This window comes from Bos grunniens, chromosome 20 (assembly GCF_055505025.1).
Source record: "Bos grunniens cultivar Pamir isolate PY7600 chromosome 20, Bosgru_T2T1.0, whole genome shotgun sequence".
NCBI lineage: Eukaryota > Metazoa > Chordata > Mammalia > Artiodactyla > Bovidae > Bos > Bos grunniens.
The window spans coordinates 62854931-62882475 of record NC_141184.1 but is presented as its reverse complement, the minus strand read 5'-3'; the positions used below and the strand labels follow the sequence as shown (position 1 = coordinate 62882475).

The following is a 27545-nucleotide window of genomic DNA, read 5'->3' as shown; positions in this document are numbered from 1 at the left end:
TTTTGTTTTTTTTTTAATTGCTTCTAGAATTTATTGCAATTACCATGTTATAATAACAAAAGCAGATCATTCTTAATGCATCTAATTTGATTATTAATTTAAATAACAATATATGATCCCAATCACACAAAGAGATAATTCTAAATTTACTTTGAAGTTGAATCAATCAATACATATCTACTTGGAACCTATGCACCCAGTATCATTATAGCAGAAAGAAAGCTGCTGTTCTCACAGAATATGTGGCTCATTAACCTAGTGAATATCATAAAATATTGGGAATATTGGGAAAATAACAAATTTCTCTGGACACTTTTTATCTTGCCTTTCTGAGAGACTTGTAGATCTAGATGAGTTAGTTTGGGAAAGGGGTCTCATTTACTCCAGAGAATCATCAGAGTCCAATATAGTTCTGGGCTAATCAGAGATTAAAGAACCTTTATAAGGAGAAATAGGCTTGGAAATGGAGAAGGCAATGGCACCCCACTCCAGTACTCTTGCCTGGAAAATCCCATGGATGGAGGAGCCTGGTAGGCTGTAGCCCATGGAGTCGCCAAGAGATGGACACGGCTGAGCGACTTCCGTTTCACTTTTCACTTTCATGCATTGGAGAAGGAAATGGCAACCCACTCCAGTGTTCTTGCCTGGAGAATCCCAGGGACCGGAGAGCCGGGTGGGCTGCCGTCTATGGGGTCGCACAGAGTCGGACACGACTGAAGCGACTTAGCAGCAGCAGCAGGCTTGGAAATCAAGAAGTCCTATTTTGAATTAGTATGTTTTAGTCAAAGGTATGGGATTAATGATTAGTATCGGTTAGGAATTTCTGTAATGTCCTCCAATGCCAAGTGACCACTAACATCCTATTTCCTATTACAATGATTCCTTGATGAGAAGTAGAAGGCATAAAGAAAGTTGCCAGCTATAAAATAAACAGTACTCCAATGCTTATGATCACTAAAGACAAACCTTTTTTTTTAAATGTTAAGGAACTCACTGAATCAAATGAATGCTAAGTAGAGCAAACACAGTGTACATAAAACTGAGATATGAAACCTCTAATTACACAGGAAATCAATGGAAGGACTGATCAGTTTAAGAGAAGAATCATTTTTCCAGTAGCCCCACTGCTATGAATGATATTTTCATGAGCTTGGGTAGCCTTCTCCAGTAAATACTGGGGACCGATTACTGGTCTCAACCAACCAATTTCCATTCCGGCTTGAAGGGCTGCTGCAAACTGCTGAAATTCCTCCTTGGTGGATGAAAACAGAGTAACCCCTTTTATGCTAGATTCCTTTGTCATGGTGTCCCGTGGGTTTATTTCAATAGTGCCTCTGCTGCCAACAACTATTACTCGTCCTCCGTGTGACAAAAGATTCAAATCATTACTAAGATTTACGTTAGCTAACATTTCAATAATCACATCAACTCCTTTTTCACCAACAGATTTCTTAATTTTATCAATATAGTTAGCTTCTTTGTGATTAAACACTTTGTGGGCTCCATTTTCCAAAACAATCTTTTGTCCTTCCTCAGTACTAGCTGTGCCCAAAACCTTTAAGCCGTAAGCTCTTGCAATTTGGCATGCTGCTATTCCAACTCGTCCACTAGCTCCATGACCATGAACATGGTCATGTTTTTTTATTTTCTTTTTTGTATATCACAGCAGTGCTTTTAGTATAAAGCAAAGCCTCAAATTTTAATTCACCACACCATCTCAACTAGAGTTCATGTCACTAATTTCTAAAATTTATGTGTAATACAAGGTTGGAAGTTATCAAAATTAAGTTCATATGAGAAACTCTTTTAAGAATAACAGGTGACCAAACAGAGAAAATAAGAAAGAGATAGAGGCAACCTTAACTCACACGTTGAAGGGACATGACATTGATGCCAGAGAAGGTATATAAAGAGTATTGTGAAGATTCTAACTTCAGGCATAGACAGTTTTGATGACCAAGGTCTCCTTATTTTAAAATCAATAACTCTCTTATATTAACAAAGCAAAAACAAAACCCATAAACAATAATAACAATAAAATAAAAAAACAACCAACATTCCGATATTGGTGAATGGATGACTCAAGTGATGAAGAGTTGCAGAGACTGAGATGAGGGTAAGCCACTTTGTCTTAAAAATCATCAAATCCTCCTTGCCTCCTCCCAACACACTGGCCAGAAATCCCAAACCAACCAAGAAAAAAATCATGAATAGACGGGGACTAGGCAATATATGAAAGCATGTGAAAAAAGTGAACTGCCCACGGGGTTAACTGTTGAGTGAACAGAGTTTCTAGGGAGTAAGGATCATGGCAGAGGATTTCTCAGCCCATCTCAGTTTCTGCCACAGAGGTGGACGGAGAGGAGGGGAAGGCAGAACCAAGCAACTCAACTCTGTCCCCCAAACTCCCGGGTCTGTGTGAGTCCTGAGCACCTCCCCAGACTGGCTGTGGATGAGGACTGTCTTTCCTCAGGTCCTCAGTGGTCTGTCGGGACTCACACCTAAGCATTTTCTGGTGTTTTCTTCACGCAAGTATTTGGGAGAGTCCTCTCACCCTCTGGGTTGGGGATATGGCAAAGGATGACTGAGAGTGTTCTGGCCTTGGCATCGAGGGAGAGAAAATCAAAGCTTCCTGATGATTAGGATGCAGTGGAATGTGGGGCTTCCTACTACCTTTCAGACTTACAGAGTGAGCCCAGATTGATTAAGGAGTGAAAGAACTGTCTTCAGCGACAGGATTCTTCCTGGCTGGAAATGTTGTGGCTGGACTTGCTGATTGGAGAAAGGAAGGCTCATTTAGTGCTGCCAGAAAAGAAAGGCCTGGATGACATCTGCAGGGTTGTTCTTGTCCTCAGAACAGACAGGATATCGACTACCTGCCTCCTGAATGATTGTACTGGGGCTGAAAAGTAGATCAGGCCCTGGAGACTCAGAGGGGGAGAAGTCCAAAGTGAGGTGAAACTGACATGGAGGAGGGGAGGGTGAGCAGGGGAGTCGAGGGGCCTGAGACCTTTTCTGGGCCCTGAGACCCTCTCACAGTGTGGCTTGGTCTTTTCTTTCCTCTTCAAGAAAAAATGAGGACAAGATCATTTTCAAAGTCCCTCCAAGTCTAATACTCATTCATACAGGTTGGGTAGAGGGATGGGGGCACCCAGGGCATGGAGACCAGCTCAACTGGATGCTAAGGGGACAGTTTCACTTTAAACATCAAAATGGCGAAAATGGTAAAGAGAAGAAAGGACCCAGTTTCTCTTCTCTCAGAAATATCAGAAGATTTTAGATCTGATTTCATCAAAGTTTTTTCTCTTTTTCTCTCTCTCTCAAAAAAAGATTATACTGTGTTTTACTCATAATCACTTCCAATGACTTCAATACTTCACCAGCCTCAGTGTAGCTGCTGGTTTTCACATTTAAGGTGGAAGATCTTCATTTAATGATCTTAAAAGTAGTGGTATAAAGCTGGCCCATGGCCACACTCCTGGAAATTACAGAGGTTGTGTCTAATGTTTTTGTTCCTTTATTGCTTATTCAGATCCAACCCTCACCTTTTCTTCCAGATAGAAGAGTCCCAAGGGAATGCCTCTTTAGAGTCACTCACTATTTATCCAATATTTGTTAAGAGCTGCTGTGTGTTGAGATCTAGCACTGAGACAGACGCTGGTGACAAAGAGGAAAACAAAACAGATGAGATCTCTGTCTTCTTGGTAGCTACGGACAGGTGTGCACACGGAGGGGCACAGCCTGAAACAAGAAAGCAGAAAATAAGTTACGAAGTTATGTACTGTGATGAGAGCTGTGAAGTGGACAAAGAGCTGAGAGAGGGGAAATGACTGGGTGAAGGTGAAGCCCTCTGGGTGGGGGGCAGAGGTGAGGGGAACTCTGGTGTGTGGGCAGAGGTGTCTTTGCAGTGGCCACATTTCCTCTAAAACTTGTCAGGCAAAGCAGCTATGCCAAGAGTGCAGCCCTGACTCTAGGCAGAGCAGAACTGCTGTGGCGTCTGACAGGTAAGAGTAACCAGTGAAAGGAGTTGATCGGACACGACTGAGCGACTTCACTTTGACTTTTCACTTTCATGCATTGGAGAAGGAAATGGCAACCCACTCCAGTATTCTTGCCTGGAGAATCCCAGGGACGGGGGAGCCTGGTGGGCTGCTGTCTGTGGGGTCGCACAGAGTCGGACACGACTGAAGTGACTTAGCAGCAGCAGTAGCAGCAGAGAACTGGAAAGATGAATGCATGTGCTCTTTTCTACACACTGTCGTATGTGGGATTTTAATTTGTAAGATTTAGTTTAGCTATCAGGAAAACCTTCCTAAGTCTACAATATTAGTATGAAACATTGGCAAAGGCTCTCAAGACGAGCTGGAACCGCTCACAGGCCTGCCCCTCTTCAGTCCAGGACCTGTCAGAAATGAGCTTGCTGTGTTGTCACTTTCCACGTGAAGACCTACAGGCGTACTTGTTTGCAAAGTTTGGGACTGGAAAAATCTCCCCTTTAAAAAAGAAAAACAAAAAACATCATTCCATCAGTGGAAACCCAAATAACGGAAAATGAATTCGAATGATAAGTTAGCCCTTATTGAACCTAATCTTTGCCAAGCTCTGAGAAATTGTTTTACATGTTTATTTTAAACTTCATCTTTATGAGGTGAGAGTTATCATTATGCCAGTTTTACACATAAAAGCAACTACAGAGAAGTCCATCTGCTAAGACCCCAAGGCTGTAGGACCCCAGACCCTGTTCACTTAACCATTAGGTCACACTGCTTGAGGCATCAGTTTCCCATAAGGAATTCAGCTTATACAACATTAGTAAGAAGGTGTGAAGTTTCTCTGTTTCTAGACTTCTTTAAGAAATGTCAATATTCCATCCATGGGTGAGATTTGTGGAACTCAGGAATTTGCATTTTTAGATTGTTGTCTGCTGCTGCTGCTGCTGCTGCTAAGTCCCTTCAGTTGTGTCCGACTCTGTGCGATCCCATAGACGGCAGCCCACCAGGCTCCCCCATCCCTGGGATTCTCCAGGCAAGAATACTGGAGTGGGTTGCCATTTCCTTCTCCAATGCATGAGTTTTCTAGTTGATTCTAAATGCTATTGGCTAATGTTTGAAAAGTACACACAGGGCATTCACAAGTATGGAGCAAAGAGGCTGGATGGACTCTGAATTCCTTCAATAATAACAGTAGTAGTAGTAGTAGTAATAATAGTAGCAATATCATTTCTTGAGTGCCTTTTCTGGGTCAGACATTATATTCTGTTCAGTTCAGTTGGTCAGTTTTGTCCAACTCTTTGCGACCCCATGGTCTGCAGCATGCCAGGCTTCCTTGTCCTTCACCAACTCCCGGAGCTTGCTCAAACTCATGTCCATCGAGTTTGAGCCATCCAACCGTCTCATCCTCTGTTGTCCCCTTCTTCTCCTGCCTTCAGTCTTTCCTAGCATCAAGGTGTCTTCCAGTGAGTTGGCTTTTCCCATCAGGTGGCCAAAGTATTGGAGCTTCAGCTTCAGCATCAGTCCTTCCAATGAATATTCAAGACTGATTTCCTTTAGGATGGACTGGTTGGATCTCCTTGCTGTCCAAGGGACTCTCAAGAGTCTTCCCCAACAACACAGTTCAAAAGCATCAATTCTTTGGTGCTCAGCTTCCTTTACGGTGTAACTCTCACATGAATACATGACTACTGGAAAATCCATGAGATGAGTGCAATTGTGTGGTAGTTTGAACATTCTTCAGCATTGTCTTTCTTTGGGATTGGAATGAAAACTGACCTTTTCCAGTCCTGTGGCCACTGCTGAGTTTTCCAGATTTGCTGGCACATTGAGTGAAGCACTTTCATAGCATCATCTTTCAGGATTTGAAATAGCTCAACTGGAATTCCATCACTTCCACTAGCTTTGTGCATAGTGAGGCTTCCTAAGGCCCACTTGACTTCATACTCCAGGATGTCTGGCTCTAGATGAGTAATCACACCATTGTGGTTATCTGGGTCATTAAGTCCTTTTTTGTATAGTTCTTCTGTGTATTCTTGCCACCTCTTCTTAATATCTTCTGCTTCTATTAGGTCCATACCATTTTTGTCCTTTATTGTGCCCATCTTTGCATAAAATATTCCCTTGGTATCTCTAATTTTCTTGAAGAGATCTCTAGTCTTTCCCATTGTATTTTTTTCTTTTATTTCTTTGTACTGATCACTGAAGAAGTCTTTCTTATCTCTCCTTGCTATTCTTTGGAACTCTGCATTCAAATGGGTATAGCTTTCCTTTTCTCCTTTGCGTTTAGCTTCTCTTCTTTTCTCAGCTATGTGTAAGGCCTCCTCAGACAACCATTTTGACATTTTGCATTTCTTTTTCCTGGGGATAGTCTTGATCACTGTCTCCTGTACTAAGTTACGAACCTCTGTCCATAGTTATTAAGGCACTCTATCAGATCTAATTCCTTGAATCTATTTGTCACTTCCACTGTATAATTGTACAGGATTTGATTTAGGTCATATCTAACCTAAATCCTACTTTCTTCAATTTGAGTCTGAATTTGGCAATAAGGAGTTCATGATCTGAGCCATAGTCAACTCCTGGTCTTGTGTTTGCTGACTGTATAGAGCTTCTCCATTTTTGGCTGCAGAGAACATAATCAATCTGATTTTGGTATTGACCATCTGGTGATGTCCATGTGTAGAGTTGTCTCTTGTGTTGTTGGAAGTGGGTGTTTGCTATGACCAGTGTGTTTTCTTGACAAAACTCTGTTAGCCTTTGCCCTGCTTCATCTTGTACTCCAAGGCCAAATTTGCCTGTTACTCCAGGTATCTCTTGACTTCCTACTTTTTCATTCCAGTCCCCTGTGATGAAAAGGATATCTTTTGGGGGGTTAGTTTTAGGTTTTATAGGTCTTCATGGAACCATTCAACTTCAACTTCTTCAGCATTAATGGCTGGGGTATAGATTTGGGTTACTGTGATATTGAATGGTTTTCCTTGAAAATGAACAGAGTTCATTCTGTCATTTTTGACATTATATTAGATGTTTTGTGAAGAGATACCCCACACCCAAGGTAAGAGAAACCCAAGTAAGACAGTAGGTGTTGCAAGAGGGCATCAGAGGGCAGACACACTGAAACCATACTCACAGGAAACTAGTCAATCTAATCACACTAGGACCACAACCTTGTCTAACTCAATGAAACTAAACCATGCCCGTGGGGCAACCCAAGATGGGCGGGTCATGGTGGAGAGATCTGACAGAATGTGGTCCACTGGAGAAGGGAATGGCAAACCACTTCAGTATTCTTGCCTTGAGAACCCTATGAACAGTATAAAAAGGCAAAATGATATGACACTAAAAGGGGAACTCCCCAGGTCAGTAGGTGCCTAATATGCTACTGGAGATCAGTGGAGAAATAACTCCAGAAAGAATGAAGGCATGGAGCCAAAGCAAAAACAATACCCAGCTGTGGATGTGACTGATGATAGAAGCAAGATCCGATGCTGTAAAGAGCAATATTGCATAGGAACCCGGAATGTCAGGTCCATGAATCAAGGCAAATTGGAAGTGGTCAAATAAGAGATAGCAAGAGTGAATGTCGACATTCTAGGAATCAGCGAACTGAAATGGACTGGAATGGGTGAATTTAACTCAGATGACCATTATATCTACTACTGCGGACAGGAATCCCTCAGAAGAAATGGAGTAGCCATCATGGTCAACAAAAGAGTCCGTAATGCAGTACTTGGATGCAATCTCAAAAATGACAGAATGATCTCTGTTCGTTTCCAAGGCAAACTATTCAATATCACAGTAATCCAAGTCTATGCCCCAACGAGTAATGCTGAAGAAGCTGAAGTTGAATGGTTCTATGAAGACCTACAAGACCTTTTAGAACTAACATCCAAAAAAGATGTCCTTTTCATTATAGGGGACTGGAATGCAAAAGTAGGAAGTCAAGAAACACCTGGAATAACAGGCAAATTTGGCCTTGGAATATGGAATGAAGCAGGGCAAAGACTAATAGAGTTTTGCCAAGAAAATGCACTGGTCATAGCAAACACCCTCTTCCAACAACACAAGAGAAGACTCTACACATGGACATCACCAGATGGTCAACACTGAAATCAGATTGATTATATTCTTTGCAGCCAAAGATGGAGAAGCTCTATACAGTCAGCAAAAACAAGACCAGGAGCTGACTGTGGCTCAGACCATGAACTCCTTATTGCCAAATTCAGACTTAAATTGAAGAAAGTAGAGAAAACCACTAGACCATTCAGGTATGACCTAAATCAAATCCCTTATGATTATACAGTGGAAGTGAGAAATAGATTTAAGGGACTAGATCTGATAGATAGAGTGCCTGATGAACTATGGAATGAGGTTCGTGACATTGTACAGGAGACAGGGATCAAGACCATCCCCATGGAAAAGAAATGCAAAAAAGCAAAATGGCTGTCTGGGGAGGCCTTACAAATAGCTGTGAAAAGAAGAGAAGTGAAAAGCAAAGGAGAAAAGGAGAGATATAAGCATCTGAATGCAGAGTTCCAAAGAATAGCAAGAAGAGTTAAGAAAGCCTTCCTCAGCAATCAATGCAAAGAAATAGAGGAAAACAACAGAATGGGAAAGACTAGAGAGCTCTTCAAGAAAATTAGAGATACCAAGGGAACATTTCATGCAAAGATGGGCTCGATAAAGGACAGAAATGGTATGGACCTAACAGAAGCAGAAGATATTAAGAAGAGATGGCAAGAATACACAGAAGAACGTACAAAAAAGATCTTCATGACCCAGATAATCACGATGGTGTGATCACTCACCTAGAGCCAGACATCTGGAATGTGAAGTCAAGTGGGCCTTAGAAAGCATCACTACAAACAAAGCTAGTGGAGGTGATGGGATTCCAGTTGAGCTATTTCAAATCCTGAAAGATGATGCTGTGAAAGTGCTGCACTCAATATGCCAGCAAATTTGGAAAACTCAGCAGTGGCCACAGGACTGGAAAAGGTCAGTTTTCATTCCAATCCCAAAGAAAGGCAATGCCAGAGAATGCTCAAACTACCGCACAATTGCACTCATCTCACATGCTAGTAAAGTAATGCTCAAAATTCTCCAAGCCAGGCTTCAGCAATACGTGAACCATGAACTTCCAGATGTTCAAGCTGGTTTTAGAAAAGGTAGAGGAACCAGAGGTCAAATTGCCAACACCCGCTGGACCATGGAAAAAGCAAGAGAGTTCCAGAAAAGCATCTACTTCTGCTTTATTGACTATGCCAAAGCCTTTGACTGTGTGGATCACAATAAACTGTGGAAAATTCTGAAAGAGATGGGAATACCAGACCACCTGACCTGCCTCTTGAGAAATCTGTATGCAGGTCAGGAAGCAACAGTTAGAACTGGACATGGAACAACAGACTGGTTCCAAATAGGAAAAGGAGTACAGTCAAGGCTGTATATTGTCACCCTGCTTATTTAACTTATATGCAGAGTACATCATGAGAAACGCTGGACTGGAAGAAGCACAAGCTGGAATCAAGATTGCCGGGAGAAATATCAATAACCTCAGATATGCAGATGACACCACCCTTATGGCAGAAAGTGAAGAGGAACTCAAAAGCCTCTTGATGAAAGTGAAAGTGGAGAGTGAAAAAGTGGGCTTAAAGCTCAACATTCAGAAAACGAAGATCATGGCATCTGGTCCCATCACTTCATGGGAAATAGATGGAGAAACAGTGGAAACAGTGTCAGACTTTCTTTTTTTGGGCTCCAAAATCACTGCAGATGGTGACTGCAGCCATGAAATTAAAAGACGCTTGCTCCTTGGAAGGAAAGTTATGACCAACCTAGACAGAATATAAAAAGCAGAGACATTACTTTGCCAACAAAGGTCAGTCTAGTCAAGGCTATGGTTTTTCCTGTGGTCATGTATGGATGTGAGAGTTGGACTGTGAAGAAGGCTGAGTGCCGAAGAATTGATGCTTTTGAACTGTGGTGTTGGAGAAGACTCTTGAGAGTCCCTTGGCCTGCAAGGAGATCCAACCAGTCCATTCTGAAGGAGATCAGCCCTGGTATTTCTTTGGAAGGAATGATGCTAAGGCTGAAACTCCAGTACTTTGGCCACCTCATGCAAAGAGTTGACTCATTGGAAAAGACTCTGATGCTGGGATGGATTGGAGGCAGGAGGAGAAGGGGATGACAGAGGATGAGATGGCTGGATGGCATCACTGACTCAATGGACGTGAGTCTGATTGAACTCCGGGAGTTGGTGATGGACAGGGAGGCCTGGCGTGCTGCGATTCATGGGGTCGCAAAGAGTCAGACATGACTGAGCAACTGAACTGAACTGTAGATGTTTCGATATGTAATTTTATTTAATCTTGATAATTCTGCAAGGAGCATATGATTTTACATTTTACAAATGAGGAAATCAACACAGAGAGAAAAGTAACTTGTCTAAAGCCATGCAGACAGTGAGTTGCAGAACTGACATTCAAACTCCATCTGTCTGTTCATGTTCCACAACATCATACCTGGTATCCGTCATTCTGCAGGGTCATTTTTCAATTCTGGGTAGCCAGATCAATCTTGATTTTTTTTTCTTGTCTCATCTCAAAGCGTAGCCAGATATTTAAATGAAATCTTTCCAGACATCTGGCCTTTGACAAATTGTTTAGCCTTTTATTATCTTCTTTGCAAAATTGGAAAAAAGTAGTGCCTACCTCATAAACTTATTGTAAGGATTAAGTGAGATAGTCTACATAAAGTATTTAAAGAAGTATCCCACATTCAGTAAACACTCAATGAATGAAAGCTGTTATGCCATTATGCTGTCCAATTCTTCCTCAAATGAATTTGGACAATTGTCTCATGATCAGAATTTATGACAACCAAGAATAATGCTGGTTTCCTCTTGACCCTCTTGTACTGGCAAAAATCAGCCTACTCTGTAAAAAGCAAAAGCAAAGAGTCCTCAGATATCTTTGACCAGCCCTCACAAGATAACAATCATGGCATAACATTTCTCATCTCAGAACCCTCCAGGGACAACTCGAGCTCTACTTGTGCATTTGCAAGTTCATCTTCTCATTCCTGCTGTTTTTCCTTTGTTAGGTAAACTTACTTTTCACTAATCATTAACATCCTCCCCATCTATCCATCCATCCATCTATAAAATAATTGTTGAGGACGTATTCGGTGCCACACACTCTTCCAGGCACTGTGGATGCAGCAGTGAAAAAAAAAAAAAGATCCCTCCCCTCTTGGAGTTTAACATAAACAAGGCAAGTATAAAATCTATTAGATGATGATAAGTTCTATGGAGGATCCTAAAGTAGGGAAAGGGTATTAAGAATGTCAGGGAGTGCAATGGCAATTTTGAAGAATGTTTTCAAGTAAACCTTCACCAAGAAAGTAATATTTCAACTAAGGCTTAAGGGAGGTGAGGGAGTAAGTCATGTGGATTTCTGGGGGAAGAACTTTGCAGGGAAGATTTTAGCAAGTAAATAGTCTTGAGGCAAGCATATTTGAGGGGGAGAGATGGTATTGGTAGCAAACTCAGAGGAACCATGTAGACTTTTAGGTCACTCTAAGTCTTTGGCTTTTACTCTGAGTGACAAGGGATGCCATCAGAGCTGAGAAATGTTATGTTATGACTGACGTTTTCATGACAACACTCTAGTTCCTCCATTGAGAATAGATTATAAAGATTATAGATTATACTTCAGTATAATCTATACTGAAGTAGAGGGGCAATTGCATGACTGCAATGATGCAAGGTGACTAAGGAGAAAAGAAAATTTTTATTAAAATAATATTGAGTAGCTCATCAAATATGAGAGGTCTGAAAGTCAGCTCTGTCACACTGTAGAACTGGCCCTGTGATGTCCCTCCACGGCCAGCACTGCACCCTGAATGCTGTAGCCTGCACTCCAGATGCCACTGATGCCAGACCCGTCTGCTAGAACCACTGTCTAATGTCATCCTCTGTCACTTCTGATCATTGGACTTCTGATTCTGGGTCTGGAGCTATTACTCTTGGATCAGGTAGCTATGCCCATGCTCTAGCTACAATTTGTTGTTCAGTCACTCAGTTGTGTCCAACTCATTGTGACCGTATGGACTGCAGCATGCCAGGCTTCCCTGTCCTTCACTATCTCTCAGAGTTGCTCAAACTCATATCCATTAAGTCCAAGATGCCATCCAACCATCTCATCCTCTGTTGTCCCCTTCTCCTCCTGCCTTCAATCTTTCCCAGCATCAGGGTCTTTTCCAAAGAGTTGTCTCTTCCCATCAAGTGGCCAAAGTATTGGAGCTTCAGCTTCAGCATCAGTCCTTCCAGTGAATATTCAGGGTTGATTTCCTGAGGGTTGACTGGTTTGATCTCCTTGCTGTCCAAGGGGCCATCAAGGGTCTTCTCCAACACTACAATTTGAAAGCATCAATTCTTTGGCACTCAGCTTTCTTTATGGTCCAATTCTCACATCCATACTTGACTACTGGAAAAACCATAGTTTTCACCAGATGGATCTTTGTTGGTAAAGTAATGTCTCTGCTTTTTAATATGCTGTCTAGGTTTGTCATAGGTTTTCTTCCAAGGAGCAAGTGCCTTTTAATTTCATGGCTGCAGTCACTGTCTGCAATGATTTTGGAGCCCAAGAAAATAAAGTCTGTACTGTTTCCATTTTTAAGCCAGTCTATTTGCGCAGAGTCGGACACGACTGAAGCGACTTAGCAGTAGCAGCAGCATGGGACCGAATGCCAACGATCTTAGTATTTTGAATGTTGAGTTGTAAGCCAGCTTTTTCACTCTCTTCTTTCACTTTCATCAGGAGGCTCTTAAGTTCCTCTTCACTTTCTGCCATTGGTGGTGGTAGTTTAGTGGCTAAGTCGTGTCCGACTCTTATGACCCCATGGACTGTAGCCTGCCAGGTTCGTCTGTCCCTGGGATTTTCCAGACAGGAATACTGTATTGGGTTGCCATTTCCTTCTCCAGGGGATCTTCCCAATCCAGGAATCAAACCGGAGTCTCCTGCATTGTAGGCAGATTCTTTACCAATTGAGCTACAAGGGAAGCCCCAAATAGTTTTGTCCCAGATCATGTTTGGAACATTTTTTTCCATGTTAATACTGGAGTGGATAGCCTTTCCCTTCTCCAGGGGATCTTCCCAACCCAGGGATTGAACCCACATCTCCTGCATTGCAGGTGGATTCTTTACCAGCTGAGCCACAAGGGAAGCCCAACATTCTGCCATTAGGGTGGTGTCATCTGCATATCTGAGATTATTTATATTTCTCCTGGCAATCTTGATTCCAGCTTATGCTTCATCCAGCCTGGCATTTCACATGATGCACTCTGCATACAAGTTAAATAAGCAGGGTGAGAATATACAGCCTTGACGTACCCCTTTCCAAATTTTGAACTAGTCCATTTTTCACTGTCTGGTTCTAAGTGTTGCTTCTTGACCTGCATACAGGCTTCTCAAGAGGGATGAAAGGTGGTCTGGTATTTTCATGTCTTGAAGAATTTTCCACAGTTTGTTGTTATCCACACAGTCAAAGACTTTAGCATAGTCAATGAAGCAGAAGTAGAGGGTTTTCTGGAATTCCCTTGCCTTTTCTGTGATCCAACAGATGTTGGAAATTTGATCTCTGGTTCCCCTGCTTTTTCTAAACCAACTTGCACATCTGGAAGTTCTCAGTTCACGTACTGTTAAAGCCTATCTTAAAAGATTTTGAGCATTACCTTAATAGCATGTGAAATGAGTGCAATTTGCAGTAGTTTGGCATTACCGTTCTTTGGGATTGTAATGAAAACTGACCTTTTCCAGTCCTGTGGCCACTGCTGAGTTTTCCAAATTTGCTGGCATATTGAGTGCAGCACTTTCACAGCATCGTCTTTCAGGATTTTAGATAGCTCAGCTGGAATTCCATCACCTCCACTAGCTTTGTTGGTAGTACTGCTTCTAAGGCCCACTTGACTTCACATTTCAGGAAGTCTAGCTCTAGGTGAGTGCTCACACCATCGTGGTTATCCAGATCATTAAGACCTTTTTTGTACAGTTTTCCTGTGTATTCCTGACACCTCTTCTAGTTACAATGGAAACAAGCAAAGTAAGTGCCTGACATGCTCGATTTCTATAGTGGGAGATGGGCGACTCCCAACCACAGGACATGGATTTCAAATGTTAATTGGCTGTAAAAGAATGACAAGTGTCCACAGCTGGTGGGTCCTCCTGTTCTTTAGCTCTTCTGCCTCCATGTGTACCAAACAGCAGTTTGGGGTAAGTCTTCTCATGGTTTTTCCACAATGGCAGCAGCAGTAGAATACAACTGTTCTCATAATTATCCACACTAGTTATCTACACCTCACCTTCACAACACTGGTGGTTCAGGTACATAATGTGAGCCATGTTGAGATGTTATTTCCATTGTTCTATGGCATTTTACCTATCCCATCATTGAAGGAATATTGATTCCCTCCTCCTGCTCCTTTCTTATCACTATAATTGACAGTTCAGAATGGAGAATATACAGGGAAATACATTGAAAACTGACAGGTGAAGTCAGGGATGAATAACGAACACCCTGGTATCCTCATAGCTGTCAATATATTTACCTCAAGCACTTTGTCAAAAGATGACTCATTATTGAATGAACCAAACATTCGAGATAAACAGAATTTACCATCTGCCATTCCTCACTTATCTTAGAGAGACTAGACAACCAGCCATTATGTTACATCCTGTAAAGATTTCTTCTCTCCCCCCACCCACTTTCTATTTAAATTCAATATTAATAGGTACACAATGGCCAAGAGGAATTCACATGACTTTCAGACCTATACGCTGAAATGGCCTAAAAAGGCTAATTCATTGACCCTACTTGCAAAATTGTTAACTCAAAAGTTAATATTTGCAGATACTTATTAGAGATTGCGAGTATATTACCCTCTTCACTCTTGTTTGATCTGATGTTTGCAATTTTTACTTCTTGCTTAAACCTTTCAGTGTTGTTAAGCAAAACCTTGATGAGATTTTAGAAGATAGTTCCCCTGCTGAAATAAACTGAGGAGCTGTTAAAAATGCCTACACCTGGGCTCACCCACAACCAATTAAGTCAGACTCTCCAAGGCTCAACCCCCCACCCTCCTTCATTCTGCAGCCAGGGGCCGAAAACCACTGGTCTAGGCCTTGGAAGCATTTGGATATTGAAATCAAAAAACATCCAGGTGGTGGCTCAGCTGGTAGCTGAACTTGACTCAGATGAGACAAGGCAAAGTATCAAGTAGTCTAAAGATAGCCTAGGCTTTACAGCAGGAAGAGGTAAATATTAACACAGGGCTCTGAGAAGGTAAAGAGGTGAGGCGGTAGGGAAAATTGGTGCCTTCTGCCAAGGTCACGCTGTTCTATTCTTGAAGAAGAGTTAAAAAGCTAAATTCCACCCAAGGGTAGCTGCTGCTGCTGCTAAGTCACTTCAGTCGTGTCCGACTCTGTGCGACCCCACCAGGCTCCCCTGTCCCTGGGATATTCCAGGCAAGAACACTGGAGTGGGTTGCCATTTCCTTCTCCAATGCATGAAAGTGAGAAGTGAAAGTGAAGTCGCTCAGTCCTGTCCGACTCTAGCGACCCCATGGACTGCAGCCTACCAGGCTCCCCCGTCCCTGGGATACTCCCAGGATACCCCCCTGGGAGGGGGGTGCCATTGCCTTCTCCAACCCAAGGGTAGAATCAGCCTTAAAAATGGGCAGATGACTGTCTCAAGTAAATCAAACAAGACGTAGGAAAATGGGTTGGAAAGGGTGTGTCTTGTCAGGGCTAGAGAGAAAGATCCTCAGGGATGATAACAGAGGGAACCAGAGACTTTGGTTTGGAAGGCAAGGCTGCAAACGAAGGCAGTATCCTGAGAAGTGCAGCTCTCAGAAGCAGCAATGGCAGAAGCCCTATTGAGGCCCTGCAGGCCTAGGACTAGTCAAGTAAGCCACTGGGGCCTGTGCAGCTGCTTGCAGGGTGGCAGGGGGCGGTTGGGAAGACTTCCTGGTTTCACTGCCTCCAGATCTGATTTCCCTGGCCTTCTTAGGGATTGTGGCCCCTCTGCACCTCTTGAAAGTGTTAGTTGCTCAGTCGTGTCCGACTCTTTGCGACCCTATGGACTGTAGCCCTCCAGGTTTCTCCATCTGTGCAATTTTCCAGGCAAGAACACTGGAGTGGGTTGCCATTTCCTTCTCCAGGGAATCTTCCGGACTCAGGGATCGAGCCCAGGTCTCCCACATTGCAGGCAGACTCTACTGGCTGAGCCACCAAATATACTGCTGTTGTTATTAAGCCAATTGGAATAAGTCCAGTTTCAAAGAACTCTGAATGATACACAAACATTCTTATATAAGATTCATTCAAGTCAACAAGACAGATAATATTATTCCTACTGAATAGAAAAAAAAAAAAAGTGAGATTTAGAAAAGTTAAGATGTTTCACGAAAGCCAGATAGCCACAAAAGGGGCAAAACTGAAGTCAAGTTCCCATGTGAATGATCGCAGAGCTCATGCCTATTCCTCTGTACAGAGCCTGGAAAGGGGCCGAAGAGGCTGTGTAGGGGAAGTTTGAACACATTTGACTGGGCATTCTTCTCCTTCATGGTTCGGCTGAGGGCAACGATTTGGAGCTCAAGTTTGCCTAAAATTTGCTAACAAATGTGTGCTTTCTTTTCAAGTTATTCAAAGAATGTGTGCTCTGGATGTTTCCATGGTTTTTTGTTTTTGTAGTTCATAATTTCCTAGCAATACAGTCTTTCTGAAAAATTTCTTCCTTTTCAACACAGAACTTGAAGGAGAAGGGATTTTCCCCTACCCGTCAGTCAGTGTCAAAGTGGTCACATGTCTGTGGCCTGGAGACCTGGTTTTAGAAGAGCTAGGTAGGCAGTGAGTGTCCAGGAGAGAAGAAACCAGGGGTCACTGTGGGCTCCCCTTCTGGGTGGGCGCTCACAGAGACCACCCACCTATAACCTCCAGAAACAAAACATTTATTCCACGAACCACTGCAGCCAGAGCAGCTTTATCCAGCAAACTAACTCCAGTTCTCGTTGGGAAGGCCGTGAATTTAAAGCTGGAAGGACCTTAAAACTCTCATTTTGCATGTGAGAAAGCCATTCCAGAAGGATTTTCCTGAAGTCGTGTAATTAGAGGCCTGTAAGGCTCATTGCTTTGAGTTGAACACAACAGGAACTACAGAAGCCGTTTATAATTCGAAGGAAAAAAAAAGAAGAAGCTTAAGAAAAAAAGAGCATATGGATCTTTATGTATTTTATAACCGGGGAGACACAGAACACACCAAGAGTGACCGTGTGAACTGTGAAAGCGCTGCAGGGACTCAGGGGCGGGCGAGCCACGAAGAGCGGGGTGGGCAGACAGGCTTCTGGCGGAGTGGAGAGGCCGCCGAGGGGCCGGGCAGCCGGCCGGGGCGCGGAGACCAGCCTGAGCGCGGCGGGCCCGCTGCGGCACAGCCCAGGAAAGGGAGCCCGCGTGCCCCCTGCAGCTCTGGGTCCCGGAGCAACGCCGGGGAAAGCCGTGGAGACGGCTCTGCAGAGAGCCCGGTTAGGGAGCGGTTTCGCCATCCCTTATCCCCGGGGCTGCGGGAGGCTGGCTCCTCGCGGCCTCTCCACTCGCTTCCTTGGTCGCCTGCAGCCGCTTCAACCGTGACGACACTGCGGAAGATGCAGCACACCCAGCTTTTTTCCAGCTAGCTGGGGGTGGGGACACGGGCGGAGCCGGCGCTCCCCTCTTCTCCCCCACACTCCTGGCCCCGCAGCCCTGCTCGCATTCCCAACCGCCTCCACCCTGCAATCCCTACTCTTAAAAATGAGATCCTGCAACTCCAGATGCAGCTTTCAAATCTGTTTCAGTGTATTTGTGTTTCCTGTCTGCCGAATCCAACTAACTGCTAGTCATGGTGCAGAGGGGAAAGAAAAATGTACCTGGATGCTTCTTCAATGTATTTATTCACAGTAACCATGATGTGGAAAGAACAGGCGCACACTGTAAAATCCAGGAATAGGACTGTCGAAGAATGGGAGCAAGACAAGCAGGTCACACAGCCACTGTTCCAGAAGGTGGCAGGGACCTTGCCCTTCCTTCGCTGGTGCCTCCACCTCCTCTGCAAGGGAGAAGGGGAGAGGAACTGGGGGGAACCACTCTTGCTCCAACCCACCCTTTATAGTTTGCAAGAAAAATAGGGTCTAAGTCAATTGCCCAAGTTTTGGTTGATTTTGCCTTTTGAAGCACTAGCTAAGGGCCGCATGGTCCTTCCAGTATAGATAGAAAGCTTTTTTCATTCATTCATTCCACAAATATTTACTGAGTGCCAGGCATCCTTCCAATGAAAAAACCTAACATCTTTGCCAGCCAAAGAATTTACATTCTCAGGGAAGAAAAGGAAAATAAAGGACATATCTAATAAATAAGTGAATTACATGTTACAAGGTATTTAAAACCATAAATCACAGTAAGGGGGGAATCAAGAGCATGGTGGGTTCCTATTTAAAGTCAAGTGACCTAGGTAAACCTGGGTAGGACCACACAATGGAAAGTGCCAGGCAGGAATGAGACCATCTGCAGATTAGTTACCCCTGCCCTAGGGCAGTCCCTTAGGAATGCTTCTTTGTGTTCACAGATTTGCATAGAGAGAGACCCTGGAAGAGGCTGGCTGCCTTTCTCTCCTAGAATAGGATGGGAAGTGAAGCATCAATAATTCATATTTTAGTAGAGCAAATAAAGCATTATAGCTCTGACTTCCATTCCTAACCTCTGGAGAACTGGGGAAAGGGTTATGATTCTCGAAAACAGGTAGGAAGCTAGGAGAGGGGAAAGATGATAAAATGCAAGGAATTTTGTGTTCTGATGAGCACAAGGGTGGGAGGTTTCTTCTGGGAAAGTTAGTGTGAGATGGGTCCAGCTTTAGTGCAGAAAACAGCTATATATGGCATAATGTCAAAGGATATACTTTAATAACACTAAATTAGGGCTAAAAATAACAACAGTAGTTAAAATAGCTGGTGTTCATTGTGTGCTTACTATGGCATTGTGCACAGGTTTCACCCCTAATCAACCTCTTAGACTCTGGCTTTTCTTCTACTGGTGCTTCAGGTAAGCTCCATGAGAGGACTTGCTCTGTTCGCTGCTGTGCCTGGAACAGTGCCTAGCACATGACCGGCGCTCTCCATCCATGAATGAGTGATTGCTTGGTGCTCCTGCTGCAGGCCTTACAGTGAGAGGTTGAGGAGGTTTTAGGCCCTTTATGGTCTTCAGAGTGTGGCAAACATAATGACATATCTCTTTATTCTTACAGCTAACTGTTCTGCCAATGACACCAGGCCTTCTTAGAGTCCTTTTTCTTCTCCTTACAATGTTACCACTTTCCCCTCCCAGATGGTGGATGGGTGGGTAGAGGAGGAAAAGATGAAACTGAAACCATGCCCCCTAGAGAAACAGAAACTGATGGCTTACAGGAATTCTTGAGCTTGTCTTACAGAGCAACAAAGAAAAGAATAGTTTGTTAAAACCCTTCTGCTTGTAACCGGCCTCACTGATTAAGCTCGCCCAAGTTATTTTGTTTTTCTTTCTCTAACTGCATCCCCTCCCAGCTTCAAATAGCCCAGTTGTTTTACAAGAATTTGGAGTCAGCTCCTGCCCAGTGTGAGCTGGTTAAGGCTGGTTGGGACCACCCACCCTACAACTAGGCCTGTGCAGGTGTCCAGTGAATGGCCTTTTGACGTCAGAGGGCTGGAAAACTCCACCCTCGGATCATTATGAGTATGTAACTTGGATGTGTTTACACAGTTCACCAATTGCCACACTTTTTAGCAATCTCCACCCTTTCTCAGTGCCCAAGAACCAGCCCCCCCCAACTTATTCCATAAATACCCCAACCCTCTCAACCTCAGGAAGGCAGATCTGAGAACTGTTCCCGTATTTTCTCACTTGGCTGCCTTGTGAGTAAACACTTTCTTGTCTGAAAACTCAGCTTCTCAATGTTTGGCAAGCTGCACATCTGGCAAACATACCTGGTCATAAAGGAGAGGATGGGGGGAGAAAAAAACCATATCTTACCATTTATCCATTACCTCATTTAGTGCTTACAGCAACCTATTTTACAGAAGAGGAAACTGAGACAGAAAAGTTTAGTAGTTGCCAGGACCTTATGGCAAGTTAATGCCAAGGAGCTCTGGACTCCAGAGCTGTGCCTTTACCTGTCACAGTAGCTGGGAGGAAAGAAAGCATATGTCATTATGTTGCATCACCTCCACTGTCCTTCTTGCCCCACCTCCAGGTGTAGGGCAATATTTAGGGCAGTTTCCTTGCTCTCTAGGGGCCTCTCTAATAAAAGCATGCAAGTCCTTTAACAATGAATTCAAAGCAAGAGACCATGTTATTTTATTTCTTGGAACAGTGAACTGGGTTGAATTCACTATAACTTATCATTGGCTCATTGCTTGAGGAGTTTTGGGCCTCCTCAAGATAATTTGGGAGCAGGGTTGCTGTTATCACTGTCTGGCCTGTTTACTGCCTCTGAGGTTGTCAAGGGACCAGAGTTCACTAGTGCCTGTCTTATACTTGGTGCGAAGCAAGTCCCTGAGTGGGGAGCATCAGGAGGGTCGAACACTGCAGCAGAAAACCTCCTATTCCATCTGACTACAGTGATGTTGGCAGTTACTGTGGAGAATAACTGAAAAATGATACTATACAAATTTTCGTTTTAATTGTATATATACACGTAAATTAGTAGGTACACACATGAATTCATCAAATACCTGTAAATTCACTTGCCATCTTTTCATGTAAGGCTACTCTTTTGCTTTGATTATGGATTGGCTGATGGGAGTTCTGTATTGCCTTTCTGGAATAAATCACACCCCTAGTGAGTCACCAACTTTTTCCAATTCGGGTTTCTCTCAAGTGAATCAACAACCTAAAAACAATTTTCAAGTAAACTGAGTACAGAATACTTCTAGATTTGGGGGCTATTTCTCCCTAATCTTTTAGAGTTGTTTTTATCACATCTACTTTGACAGCGAGGTTTCTGTGTGTGTGAGATTCAACTTTATGTCTTTTCAAAGCATTCAAATGAGTTTTTATAGAAACAGTTCTCTTTTTTTCTATTTACATGCTTTGAGTTTACCTATGAATTAATTAAGTTATGTAATTATAGTAATAACACTCCTGGTATAGGCAGATGTGGGAACAGACCTATGCTTGGCAAACTGATCTTTGGCAAACTGAGTGACATAAAAGTTGGAGCTGAAGACTCCATGAAGGCCTGTAAGCAAGCTCAGTTCTGAGGGAGCAGATGAAAAGTTAACTGAGGGAAGGTGGAGGAGCCTGTATGCAGAGAGAGGCAGGGTTTCTGGGGACTCTGATGCACAAGGAGGAGGGAATAGCTGACTCCTTGAGCCATCTTATCCTGATAGCTTTCCAGTTCTGAATTCTGTTGTGATATATACAAGGATTCTTTCGGTAACTTCCCTTTTTTTCTGGGGTCATGAGTAGATCTCTGTTCCTTAATGCTCAAAGGACAGAAATGGAACAAGGACCCATTACCTGAATACCACATATAGACCACCAGAAGTCTAAGGTGGCCAGGGCATGGGGGCCAACACTGAAGGCTTCCAGTCTGCTCAGCACTCTGGCCTGCTGCTATTTTTCCTAGGTTGTCTTCTGGGTTTCCCTTAAGTCCCTTCTCTTCACTCTTGAGGACTCTCTTTCTTCCCAAATCATCAACATTTCTAGCTTTGCTCTGGCTTCTCTTGCCACTTGCTTTTCATTTTTCATCACTTTTTTCTGCTGCTTCTGTTTTTCTCCCACTTAATCCTCCTGGGCTTCTGAGTTTTTGACATCTCCATGACTGACTTCTATAACTTTCAGAGGTCCTGCTCTCCCAGATGTGCTCTTTTGTCTGAGGGAAGAACTGATTGCCTTATGTCTTCTGTAACCTTCAGGGTTTGAATCTGCCCAGAGTCTTCACTCCCAGAGGCCTTGGGGAATATTTTCAGGTTTGCAGCTGTTGTGGAGGATAAGGGGTGTCAGATGTCTGAGTAATATCACTTGACTTTTAGTGCGTTATTATTATTATTATCAGCAAAGTCTTGCCTTTGGAGTCTTTTGCTTATTTTAAAATTAGCTTGCATTCCACCAGCTCAAACTAGCTGAGCTGTAGGGGGCAAATGAGCCAAGGTGTTTGTTATGCTAAATTTCAGGAAAAAGTCAACCTGAATTAAAAATTGACCTCAGGAGGTAATGAACAAAATAAATGTGTTATATAATTAAAAACTGATGATAGTGCTGATTTTAATGCTGTCTAGATAATGCTTGAGCATAGTAAGCGAATGTCCAATCGGGAAATCTCTTACAGTCCACTTTCTTAAGAGATTGGGAAACCTATTCTTTGTCTAGTTTCTGGAGTCCCATGGGTCTTTTACCTCTTAGGTAAAGCTGGAAACAGAGATCACATTGGCCTAATAACAGGAGAAAGTAAAGTGACCCAACATGTTTAAAACACCGCTTTCTCCTCTGTATGGTTACAGAGAGAAAATATGAAGTAAATTGGTTCAGAGTACAGCTTTCCCCCTTTTCCCTTGTCCCACCTTAAAATGTAGAAAAATAGGCTACTCATCCCCGCCACCCCCCACCCCAGTCTTCCTGTGGAGCCTTATTACCCTGGAGTGTAAAAGACTTCTGAGCACCAAACAAATAAACACTCCAGGAATGCATCCCTTCTGAGAGAGTCACATGAAAGCAAAGCAAAGGAAGCGTTGGGAGGAAATATTGAAGGTGTGGCGCTTGGTTTCCTTCAGGGGAAAAGGTCATGGTGAGTTTCCAAGCCTCCACCCAGGCCTCCATCCCTTCCTCCAATCCTCCCTCCATCCCTTCTACCATCCATCCAGATATGTAGCTTGGAATTAAAGTTCAGATGTAATTTTTGCCAAGGCACGTGTATTAACATGTTTATTTGAGGTGATAAAAATAAAAAAAACAGAAAGCCATATTTTCCATGAGAACAGTTTTGACAATTCTGTAACATGGTGGACCATTTTCTATAAATTGTATGAGCTAAGTTTGTAGTTTTCAAGTTTAAAAAAATTAAAGTACTGTATTGATTTAAAACACAGTGGAAATTCCACTCTTTGCATTTATTTACACTGATGATAAAATTTTTCGATGCCAGCTTAAAAATGTGTTAATGGGTATAGAGTTTTCCAAAAATATTTTGCCCTGGGAATATCAGAGCCAAAGAGGAGAATACAATTGGTGAAGAAAATTGTTAAGGGAGCAATGATGTTTTATTTAGAGAAGATGAAGAGAGGTGAGACTTCCTGCTGGTGTGTGTGGAGATTGTGTTCCAACAATTCAGTGCAATCAAACAAATGTTACAATCACTTGCTCTGCACAGGACAAGCTGTAATGGGCCCACAGAAGTGAGTGAATGCTGATGGTATTTCCATGTCTTTAAACTAGGTTAATTTTTATTTTTAAAAAGTCTATGCAAAAAAAGAAAAAACGAAAGTCTATGCAATACACCTTTGGGCGAGGGAGGTAGTAGGTGCCCTAATGAAATAAAAATAGGGTACCATAACTCCAAAAATGTTGTGAGTCTTGCAAGTGACTGTCTTCCTGGTAGAGTGGATCAGAGCATCAAACTATTAGAACAATATCTGGCTTTTGTGGGACGTTCATGGCAGCGCCCTGCACATCATGGCAAACCAGACAAAGCCAAGTGTCCGCGGACACACACAGCCTGTACATTTAAGCAGCCGAATACTTTTACAAGCATCTCAAGAATCGACAAACTACAGCTACACACAGTACGGTCGAATCTCACAAACATAAAGTTGAGTAACAAAAAAGACACAGAAGAGGACGCAGGGTATGACTCTAGGTTCAGAAACAGGAGAAGCAAATCCTCGGGTCAGAAGGTAGCCAGGATCAGAGTTATTCCTGAGGAGGCAGTTGCTGAAAGGGACTTGAGGAGGCTTCTGGGTGCAGACTGGATTCCATTTCTGGGTCTGGCTGGTTATAAAGCTGACCACCTATGATTTGTTTATTTTTATGTATAAATATTACACTTAAAAAATGAAATAAATAAAACAAAGACAACAGTAGTCTGGTGTTAAATCAGTTTGGGATCAAATGGACAGATTTGCTACTCTGATTAATTGGACTTGAAGTAGGAAATATGAATAAAGATGTTTCAGGTGGTGGGAAGCGATTTGAATGAGTTGAGGATTTGGGAATGGATATTCAGAGTTCTGTGGTATTGTTTCTACCCCATCAGTTGTAAACCAGAGTTCTCATCTTTATCACACCTGACCTCAAGGGCTCTCAGACCTCTGGCTCTTATTTAAACTGTAAATCTTATACAATGTGAGCTCACCTTCTGGGTCAGAGGCTGGCCCATGGTCCGCTTCTACACATGCCTTTCCTCAGGTGTCTGCAATACAAATATCCATTCCCTTCACTCCCCTTCTGTGTCTGAATAAATCCTGAGGTGGCTGGAGAGGAAGCTTCACCAGCCTGAGTGACCTGATGAGAAATCTCTCCCGTGAAAGCTGAGGGGAAGGACTTAGGAGTTTCAGCTTCTAGACACCCAGTGAGTGATGTTACAAGTATTAGAGGATCATCTTCATATGATTGACAGAGCAGGGAAAGAGAGAGAGGCCCATTCTATGAATCTCACAGGAGGTGACAACGAGCTATCTGAATGAAACAGCTTGGCACAGGCAGGGCTGAGAATCCCTCTTGAAAAACCGAGGCTGACTTACCTAAGACCGACACTGCTTTACAGTACTTTGGAAACACTAGAAATCGCTTTCAAGTTTTCCCAGAGATGACATGGCCCACTCCCGACTGGGTGCAGCTCCATGACATCAAAGCCATCCAGCTCGGATGGCACATGGCCCTGTCCAGGCTGTCTTGGGGCGGGTCAGCTGGCTTGGAGAAAACAGCACTCCTCCACGTGACAGTCCTCACATGCTGCGGACCTGAGAGGGAAATCCTCTGGATTCTGACAGCGCTCCTGGGGCTCAGCCCCGGCCCAGCCCTGAGGCTGCCGTGGGAAGAGAGCCTGGAGAGGCTGCGTGGTGCTGCCATTGCTTCTCCAGGGACCAGAGAGAGCTGCAGCCTGAACGCCTTTGTTCTTCTCATCCCCCGTGGCCTCCGCTGACTGGGGCCTCAGAAACCCAGCCCGGCCTTTCCCTCTTTCTCCTCACTCACCCGCTCCTCACTCCCTCCCGCTTACTTCCACATTTTATTGGAGAGCAGAGCGCTTCTTAAACCTCACAGTCACCCAGAGTTTGTTCCCCAGTATTGTTACTGCTCTACAGGAATCAGTTCCTATCCCTCCCATTCTCTCATGCTCCTCTCTCGCTTTCTCAGATTCTCCTGCTTGTGTTCCTTCCCGTGTCTACAAAGGCAGGAGAGAGAGGAAGGCCAGCAGAGGGCAAAGAGCACCAGAGCTGAATCAGGAGACAGAGGAGCTGTTTGGGTTTGGTCACTGATGTGTATGACTTTGGGCAAACAGTACATTCTTGTCTGGGCACCAGTGTTGTCATCTGTAGACGGAGTTGGGTGCCCCCAGGGCAGAAACCCAATGCCACATGTTGTGTCGGTATTGGTGCCATGAGGATGCAAAGAATAAAACTGTCCTGGCTTTTACAAACTTACTGAATAACATTACATTCTTTCTGACAAACGTGCCACACCCCCCTCCCCCCCCAGGGACTGGATCATAGTAGCTTCTTGTTGTCAGGTATAATTTAACACCTCATTTTATTTTTGAAAATTTGGTGAAATGGAGACGATTCAAAGCTTTTCTTTTGCTGCCACAGATGTCCACATAATTGCTGGATCCTCTCAGTGGTGAAAATGGTCTTTGTCCTTACCTCAGGGTGGACAAGAACATGACAGCCAAATCCAGAGAGATGAAGTAGATAAAGCAAACCAGAGGTTTATAGAGCTGAGCCTGGCAGAGCTGGAGATAGAATTGTACTAGGGAAGAGCATTGGATTATGTCTGACTTTTTGCAGAAACCGCTTAACCCACTTCTTTGTATCTTATAGCTCCCACTAACCCTTATGTTCAAAGGGACAGTCTTCTTTTGATTAAGCAAACCCAGATTCTTCTTATATTTGTGCCCACACCCTGGTAATGATGTGAGCATGTTTTGATTACCTTCAAGCATCAAGTATAAGTGAGAATAAATGTTTCTCACTTTCTGAACAATTTACATGGAGATGGGGTTTTGTTTGATAAGAGGGGAGGAATATAAATGGGGATTTCTGTATGAATATTCAAAATACAAGCCAAAGACTCTGAAGTTTATGCTGGACTCAATACTTCAGTATGACCTAAGGATTAAATTTCTATCAGAATATGAACTATGTTGCTTTGCATTAGGAAGGAGAAGAAAATACATATATCTCAGTGCCTGCTGTGTGCAAGGCACTTTATATATGTTAATTTATTTGATCCTGAACATAAATCTCTAAGGAGATATTTTATTCTTTTAACAAATGAAGAAACATGAAGAGGATATTCAGCAGCTATAGAACCAAAGCCAGAATTATAACCCACACTCCGAAGCCACTGTTCCGTGGTCTTGTTAAACCACATCTCTGCCATCTTTCCCCACCACATTTAATTTGGCTTTTAAAAATTAATGCATTCATTAGTTTATTTATTTTTGGCTGTGTTGGGTCTTTGTTGCTGTGGGGGCTTTTCTCTAGTTGCGCTGTGCGGGCCTCTCATTGCAGTGGCTTCCCTTGCTGCGGAGCGCCGCTTTAGGGCACACGGGCTTCAGTGGTTGTGGTTCCCAGCCTCTAGAGCACAGGCTCAATAGCTGTGGTGCGCAGGCTTAGTTGTTTCGTGACATGTGGGATCCTCCCTGACCAGGGATTTTCCTGCATTTGCAGGTGGATTCTTTACCACTGAGCCACCAGGGAAGCCCTTCATGTAAGTGAAAGTCTCTCAGTCTTGTCTGACTCTTTGTGACGCCATGGACTATATGGTCTGTGGAATTCTCCAGGCCAGAATACTGGAGTGGGTAGCCTTTCCCTTCTCCAGGGGATCTTCCCAACCCAGGGATTGAACCCAGGTTGCCTGCATTGCAGGTGGATGGTTTACCAGCTGAGCCACAAGAGAAGCCCAGGGAAGCCCTTAGTCAGTTCAGTTGCTCAGTCATGTTCAGCACTTTGCGACCCCATGGACTGCAGCACGCCAGGCCTCCCTGTCCATTACCAACTCCTGTCCCAAACTGATGTCCATTGAGCAGTGATGCCATCCAACCATCTTATCCTCTGTCGTCCCCTTCTCCTCCTGCCCTCAATCTTTCCCAGCATCAGGGTCTTTTCCAATGAGTCAGTTCTTCACAGGTGGCCAGAGTATTGGAGTTTCAGCTTTAGCATCAGTCCTTCCAATGAATATTCAGGACTGATCTTCTTTAGGATGGACTGGTTGGATCTCCTTGCAGTCCAAGGGACTCTCAAGAGTCTTCTCCAACACCACAGTTCAAAAGCATCAATTCTTT

At 43.5% G+C, this 27545-nt stretch overlaps 1 protein-coding gene across 1 annotated transcript; it reads right to left on the bottom strand.

Annotated features, from left to right (window-relative positions):
* LOC147350513 (zeta-crystallin-like) lies at positions 1–24419 on the bottom strand. The gene is made up of 4 exons (XM_086362319.1): positions 24396–24419; positions 17947–18125; positions 17382–17676; positions 1–1648 (listed from the first exon to the last, which is right to left on the bottom strand). Exons 1-4 carry the CDS (start codon positions 24417–24419, stop codon positions 1088–1090), a joined length of 1059 nt encoding a protein of 352 aa, XP_086218445.1. The 3' UTR covers positions 1–1087.
* Between the last annotated feature and the right edge of the window lie 3126 nt (positions 24420–27545).